We start from the raw sequence: 7734 nt of genomic DNA on the forward strand, positions 1-7734 counted from the left end.
AAAAAAGAAAAAAGAGAGAGAATATCGGAAACAAGTTCAAAAGGGAACGTAATAAATGAATTTAGAGATCTGTGAATTAAGCAGAACTGAATTTAAATATGTTTCAAAAAACAAAAAAAAAAAAGGACACAAAGGCGATTATTTATTTTCTCTGTCCATTGACTTGAATATATTATGTATATATAGCCACCCAAATCAAGAAAGATACACATATATCTTACAGTGAGCTGCTATCCCAGCTCTAAAATTCATGAATTAATTTTCTTTGTATGAAAGCAACAAAGAAATTTCTTTGGGATCCTTGGTTTCGGATTATATATTGAACATTTACTATTCCATTGGGTGGCATTGTCCAAAAGGAAAAAAAAAAAAAGAAGAAAAGAAATGGAGAATGTTGAGGCATTTAGAGTCGGCAGTGCACGTATTGGAAGTTCAAGCATTTGGAGGAACAACGCCATGGAAGCTTTCTCCATGTCTGCTCGTGAAGAAGATGATGAAGAAGACCTGAAATGGGCTGCCATCGAGAAACTGCCTACATATTTGCGTGTGAGGAGAGGGATATTCACAGAAGGTGAAGGTCAATCAAGGGAGATCGACATAAAAAACCTTGGATTCATTGAGAGAAGGAATCTGCTGGAAAGGCTAGTAAGAATTGCAGAAGATGATAATGAGAGGTTCTTGTTGAAGCTTAAACAACGCATTGATAGGTAAGTCTTTTCCATTTTCTTTTTATGATTGTTTGATGCGTTCAAGTTGATCCGATTGCTGGTTTTTGTTCCCAACGGATTGTGAAACTCAAACTACAGAGTTGGACTTGATATGCCAACAATTGAAGTCCGGTTTGAGCATCTGAATGTTGAAGCAGAAGCCTATGTGGGAAGTAGAGCGCTGCCTACCATATTCAACTTCTCTGCAAATATTCTAGAGGTACTCTTCTTGTTTAATAATAATAAAACTTGCATCTTTTAATCGAACAGACAGCGCCAACTTTTTCCCATCCTGTTTTTTGTTTGAAGGGATTATTGAGTTACCTTCACATTCTTCCCAATAGAAAGAAGCCATTACCAATCCTTAATGATATCAGTGGAATTATCAGACCTCGAAGGTAAGAACTAAGGAGACTAGTATTTCTGCATCAGAATCATAATCTCTTGAAACGTTAACAACACTGGTTTGGATCAAACTTGTTCAGAATGACATTGCTGTTAGGGCCTCCAAGCTCGGGCAAGACAACCTTACTATTGTCATTGGCTGGAAAGCTGGGCAAAGATTTGAAAGTATGGAATTTAATTTCACTGTACTTCCAGTTCCCATTTTCAGTTGGTTGGCATTGTGATCTGACGTGGGCTGGCACATATGAAAATCTCAGTTTGCAGGCAGAGTAACTTATAATGGACATGGAATGAAAGAATTCGTGCCGCAGAGGACATCAGCTTACATAAGTCAATATGACGTTCATATAGGAGAAATGACGGTCAGAGAAACATTAGCTTTTTCAGCAAGATGTCAAGGTGTTGGACCTCGTTATGGTAAAAACAATATTTTTCTTCAACTTTGACATGCAATTTAACCAGATAAGTTTGGTTTTCTATAAATAAATATTCTTTTTTTTTTTTGCCGCTTGGGAATTGGCAGAGATGTTGAAGGAATTGTCTCGTAGAGAGAAAGAAGCAAATATCAAGCCTGATCCTGATATTGATATCTATATGAAGGTAAAAAGATTGATGCTACTTTTTCAGTTTACTTTGTATGTGGCTCATTTTAATTTTGTAAGATGTGTTTTTTGCTGTTACTGTTAAATTTGCAGGCCGCTGCACTAGAGGGACAAGAGGCAAATGTAGTTACAGATTATATTCTCAAGGTACCAATCGAAGATCCAAAGCTATGGAGACAACGAACAAAAGACAAAACAGATAAAGACTCTTTTCAGTATCTATTAACAAATATCTAATGTTGGAAATTTGCAGATATTGGGGCTTGAAGTTTGTGCGGACACCTTTGTGGGAGATGAAATGAGACGAGGTATCTCTGGTGGACAAAAGAAGCGAGTCACTACAGGTAAATCCGAGACAATTACTTGACAAAAATGTCTATTGATTTCTAGAATTTTGGAGTAATGGAATCATGGTTTTAATCATTTCATCCCACTAAAATTTTATAGGAGAGATGCTGGTTGGACCAGCAAGGGCACTTTTCATGGATGAGATATCTATTGGTTTGGATACTTCAACAACGTTTCATATAGTGAATTCATTAAGACAGTCCATCCACATCCTCAATGGAACAGCTCTGATCTCTCTGCTTCAGCCAGCTCCGGAGACATACGATCTGTTTGATGATATAATTCTGCTTTCAGATGGCCATGTTGTGTATCAAGGTCCCCGGGAAAATGTACTCGAGTTTTTCGAATACATGGGGTTTAAGTGTCCAGAAAGAAAAGGAGTTGCTGACTTTTTACAAGAAGTAATGGTTTAATTATTACATTTAAACATGCAGATACTGTTTGAATATATGTTTTTAACTTTTTACAATAAGTAATGGTTGATGGGGTGCAACAGGTGACATCAAGGAAAGATCAAGAGCAATATTGGGCACGTAAAGACGAGCCTTACAGTTTCATCTCTGTCAAGGAATTAGCTGAAGCATTTCAGTCTTTCCACATTGGACAAAAGCTTGGCGATGATCTTGCAGTTCCATTTGACAAGTCTAAAAGCCATCCAGCTGCTTTAACCAAAGACAAGTACGGTGTTTCAAAGAAGGAACTGTTAAAAGCTTGTGTTTCCAGGGAATATCTTCTAATGAAGAGGAATTTATTCGTATATGTGTTCAAAATGATTCAAGTAAGGAAAATTTGCATGTTTTAAAAACTACGACTTAAAACATTTCTAAGTCTTAACTGTTTGTTGCGTTGTTGGTGAAATTTTCAGCTTATTTTCATTGGAGTCATAACAATGACAATTTTTATAAGGACAGAGATGCACCGAGATACAATAACAGATGGTGGAATTTTCATGGGAGCTTTGTTCTTTATTCTCATTATGATAATGTTCAATGGATTCGCGGAGCTTGCAATGACCATCTTGAAACTTCCTGTCTTCTACAAGCAAAGGGACCTTCTCTTCTATCCTTCATGGGCATATTCTTTACCTGCATTGATCCTTAAGACCCCAATCAGCATCTTAGAAGTTACCGTCTGGGTTTTCATGAGTTATTATGTCATTGGCTTTGACCCTGATGTTGGGAGGTGAGAAGCTTAAACTAGCTAACACCGTATCAGTTATGGCCTATATTTTGTGTCACCCATCTAATCAATTAAAGCTCTAATTGGCAGCTTTTTCAAGAATTACCTAGTACTCCTATGTCTTAGCCAGATGGCATCAGGACTGTTCCGATTAATGGGAGGATTAGGAAGAAATATAATTGTTGCAAACACTTGTGGGTCATTTGCTTTACTTACAGTTCTTGTCATGGGAGGATTCATCTTAACTCGAGGTAAATCCATTAATACATTGGGTTATGAGTTATGATAGTTATCATTATTTGTCTTAATGATGTAAAATTGAGTTTTACTTGTGATTTTCGCTTTCTGATGCTTCAGATGATGTCAAGAAATGGTGGAAATGGGGTTACTGGATTTCACCATTGATGTATGCACAAAATGCCATAGCTGTGAATGAATTCCTGGGGAAGAGTTGGAGACACGTGAGCCACGTTTTCTGCCTATTTGAAATTAAACCATGATAAATGGGAAATTTTCCTTTGATCAGAAGATATTACTGAAACTGAAACATATATTTGCATTGTAGGTTCCTCCTAACTCTACTGAACCATTAGGAGTTTTGGTCATGAAATCTCGTGGAATTTTCCCTGAACCACATTGGTATTGGATTGGAGTGGGGGCTTTGATTGGATACTGTTTCCTATTCAATTTCCTTTTCACATTGGCGTTAAAGTATTTGGACCGTAAGTTTCTCTAATTGGATTTTCCAGTCCTCCATATGAAGCTTATCTTTTTAATAGTTTCTCTAATTTGATTCAGCATTTGGGAAGCCTCAAGCAGTAATATCTAAAGAAACCTTAGCTGAGAGAATTGCTAGCAAGACTGGAGAGAATATTGAGCTATCATCAAGGGGAAGAGATTCTTCTGGTGAGTTGGTACTTAAATTAAACATTAGTGTGCTTTATATTCCCATGTGCTATAACATGATCAATGCAAAAAATTAATGCAGAGAGAAGAACAGGTGCATCATCGAGATCGTTGTCTTGGAAAGTTACTAGTGTCAATGAAGCTAATCAAAAGAGGAAGAGGGGGATGGTTCTTCCTTTTGAACCCCTTTCTATGAGCTTTGATGAAATCAAATATGCTCTAGATATGCCACAGGTATCTTGAATTTATCAGGTTCAAAACTAGAAAATAGAATACATAAGCGAGTAGTTAAACTTCAATGCATTTTTGTGTAGAAATTGGTTAATTTTATTGGATGTCCATGCAAGAAAAAACAATACAGTGCAAAAGTTGGATCTTTGTCGTATAAAACATTAATAATACTTGGTAAAATATGACGACTGAACTTTATATGCTAAATATTTTCATTGTTTCCAGGAAATGAAAGCTCAAGGTATTTCAGAGGAGCGGTTGGAACTTTTGAAGGGAGTGAGTGGAGCTTTCAGACCCGGAGTCCTAACAGCTCTGATGGGTGTTAGTGGTGCTGGCAAGACCACTCTAATGGATGTGTTGGCAGGAAGGAAAACCGGTGGTTATGTCGAGGGAACGATCAAAATTTCAGGGTATCCGAAGAAGCAGGAAACATTTGCTCGTATATCCGGGTACTGTGAGCAAACAGACATCCATTCCCCCCATGTTACAGTCTACGAGTCCTTGGTTTTCTCTGCATGGCTTAGACTACCCCCGGAGGTCAATTCTGAAACCAGGATGGTATGCAGCTGTTAATTACTTGTTACATCTTTTGTTTAAGGCATGTAAGAAATATTTTTAAATCAAATTGTTGTGTTACAGATGTTCATTGAGGAAGTTATGGAGCTTGTGGAGCTAAGTTCATTAAGGGACGCACTTGTAGGATTGCCAGGGGTGAATGGTCTTTCAACTGAGCAACGCAAGAGGCTAACAATTGCAGTTGAACTTGTTGCCAACCCATACATAATATTCATGGATGAGCCTACATCTGGTCTTGATGCCAGGGCAGCAGCTATAGTAATGAGAACAGTAAGGAACACTGTCGATACAGGACGAACTGTGGTGTGTACCATCCACCAACCAAGCATCGATATATTTGATGCTTTCGATGAGGTGAGAACCGTTGGAGTTTTGGTTGGCATTTATCTTTCTTGCCTTTTTTAAATCTAACACAAGTACTTAATGGACACAAAAAATACAGCTGCTTCTGTTGAAAAGAGGAGGTGAAGAAATATATGTGGGTCCACTAGGCCGCCATTCTTGTCATTTAATAAAGTATTTTGAGGTTAGTCTCATGAATGCATGATAATATTAGTGGAATTCTTTTTATGTTTGGTGCTGAAGTCCTAAGTTTTCGCTTGTTGAAGGAAATAAATGGGATCCCAAAGATAAAAGATGGTTACAATCCAGCAACATGGATGTTGGAGGTTACTTCAGGAGCACAAGAAGAAGCGATTGGTGTCAACTTTACCAACATATACAAGAACTCTGAGCTATATAGGTAGGATCCAGAAATTCATGTTCATGGTTTAAATTTAAAATCAAGTCAAAGCGCCACAAGTGGTTTATGATTTTGGATTATTTTCGGAGAAAAGTTGACTGATTTGGAATGTGCAAACTACCATACTATAATTCTCATCATTACTTATACACTGAATACATTAATGCAAAGCTAGATACTCCAACTAGTGTTACCCCCTTAACCGAGGTCAATATAAGTTATCCAGGCTACACAATAGTTTAGGCTTAAATTTTCAATCTCTTATTTAAATGAAGCTTACTGAATTATGTATTAATTGTTAAAACTTATCATTGCTTTTTATTTATTTACAAGTTATAAAAAAATAAAAGGAATTAATTCACACTGTAAAATAATGGTACAGGAGGAACAAGGCATTGGCGAAGGAACTAAGCAACGCTGCACCTGGTTCCAAGGATTTATACTTCCAGACTAGATATTCACAATCGTTGCTCACTCAATGTATTGCTTGCTTATGGAAGCAGTATTGGTCTTACTGGCGAAACCCACCATACACTGCAGTGAGATTTTTATTCACAACTTTTATAGCTCTAATGTTTGGGACAATATTCTGGGATCTAGGCTCCAAAAGGTATAAAACTATTTAATGCAAAATAGTGCAAGCAATGTGATTTCGTGTTTTTAATCTCTCAATGGATTGAAATGGTTGTAATTGCAGAACAAGGCGACAGGACGTTTTCAACTCAATGGGTTCTATGTATGCTGCCGTTCTCTTTATAGGATTTCAAAATGCTGCATCGGTTCAACCCGTTGTGGCAGTTGAAAGAACGGTTTTTTATCGAGAAAGAGCCGCTGGGATGTATTCAGCACTACCATATGCATTTGGACAGGAAATATCTTTCTGCAGCGATCTTATGTTATTAAGCATCAAACATTGCCTAGTGAAGTTTAGGCTGATGGTTACCATTTATTTTCCAGGTTGTGATTGAGCTGCCATACATTTTGGTTCAGACTGTCATTTATGGAATTATAGTGTATGCGATGATCGGATTTGAATGGACTTCCCACAAGTTCTTCTGGTATCTCTTCTTTATGTATTTCACCTTCTTATACTTCACCTTCTATGGGATGATGACTGTGGCTGTCACTCCCGACCACAATATTGCTGGCATAATTTCATCTGCCTTCTTTGCACTTTGGAATCTTTTCTCCGGATTCATCATCCCCCGAACGGTACGTTTAGTAACCCTTTTTGCACACTTGGTTAATGCAAGAAAAGAATGAGACCACATCCTCCTAATGGATTCAATCTTTTTGTTCCCATGACAGAGAATTCCTGTGTGGTGGAGATGGTATTATTGGGTTTGCCCTATTTCTTGGAGCTTGTATGGACTAATTGCTTCACAGTATGGTGACGTACAGGACAAATTTGGGTCCGGTGAAACGGTGCAACATTTCGTAAGAAACTATTTCGATTTCAGAGAGGAATTCGTGGGAGTCGTTGCAATTGTAGTAGTTGGTATATGTGTGCTCTTTGGATTCATCTTTGCATTCTCAATCAAAGCATTTAACTTCCAGAAGAGATGAGACTACCATTTTCTCAACTGCAGATTCAAATATGTTTTCCTCATTTAAGATGCATAATGTTCAGCTTCTCAGGGAAGAAGAAAAACATGATCAGTGAGGAGTTTTGTTCACTTTGTTCTCTGTATTGTACAGGTTTTCTATTTCTTTTGCCAATTAGTCTATCATCTTCCATTTAAGTACGTTATATATTTCCCATATTTGTATCTACAACTTCCATGTAAAGTTTGACAGTTAAAGGAATCGTATTAACACATATATACAGTTAAAGGAATCGTATTAACACATATATAAAATACTTTTATATAACTTTTTTTTTACCTCAATATCTAAGGGTGAGAGTTCGATCAAATCGAATTAAAAAATCTCATGTTGACGAATCATATTTTTATCATTCTAATTCGATTTGAAATTTTTTCAAACTGAGTCGAGTGAAATGAAATTCGAGTTGAGTTGACTCAAGTGAAATTATTCG

The 7734-nt window shown here is 37.1% G+C and overlaps 1 protein-coding gene across 2 annotated transcripts; it reads left to right on the forward strand.

Moving 5' to 3' along the window:
* Nucleotides 1-224: 224 nt before the first annotated feature.
* Nucleotides 225-7509, forward strand: LOC107951658 (pleiotropic drug resistance protein 1). 2 transcript variants are annotated; one of them, XM_041089807.1, is made up of 24 exons: nucleotides 225-707; nucleotides 807-927; nucleotides 1017-1105; nucleotides 1193-1277; nucleotides 1370-1529; nucleotides 1636-1712; nucleotides 1808-1861; nucleotides 1968-2058; nucleotides 2162-2463; nucleotides 2559-2840; nucleotides 2928-3244; nucleotides 3332-3492; nucleotides 3599-3702; nucleotides 3807-3963; nucleotides 4040-4147; nucleotides 4230-4381; nucleotides 4604-4936; nucleotides 5018-5308; nucleotides 5397-5480; nucleotides 5563-5696; nucleotides 6079-6306; nucleotides 6394-6561; nucleotides 6650-6908; nucleotides 7005-7509. In XM_041089807.1, exons 1-24 carry the CDS (start codon nucleotides 385-387, stop codon nucleotides 7260-7262), a joined length of 4338 nt encoding a protein of 1445 aa, XP_040945741.1. In that variant the 5' UTR covers nucleotides 225-384; the 3' UTR covers nucleotides 7263-7509. The 2 variants fall into 2 exon arrangements, with proteins under 2 accessions (XP_040945741.1, XP_040945740.1); XM_041089806.1 differs by lacking the exon at nucleotides 7005-7509 and having other exon boundaries at nucleotides 6394-6816.
* Nucleotides 7510-7734: the final 225 nt, after the last annotated feature.

The sequence above is a fragment of the Gossypium hirsutum genome, chromosome D03, assembly GCF_007990345.1.
Source record: "Gossypium hirsutum isolate 1008001.06 chromosome D03, Gossypium_hirsutum_v2.1, whole genome shotgun sequence".
Lineage (NCBI taxonomy): Eukaryota > Viridiplantae > Streptophyta > Magnoliopsida > Malvales > Malvaceae > Gossypium > Gossypium hirsutum.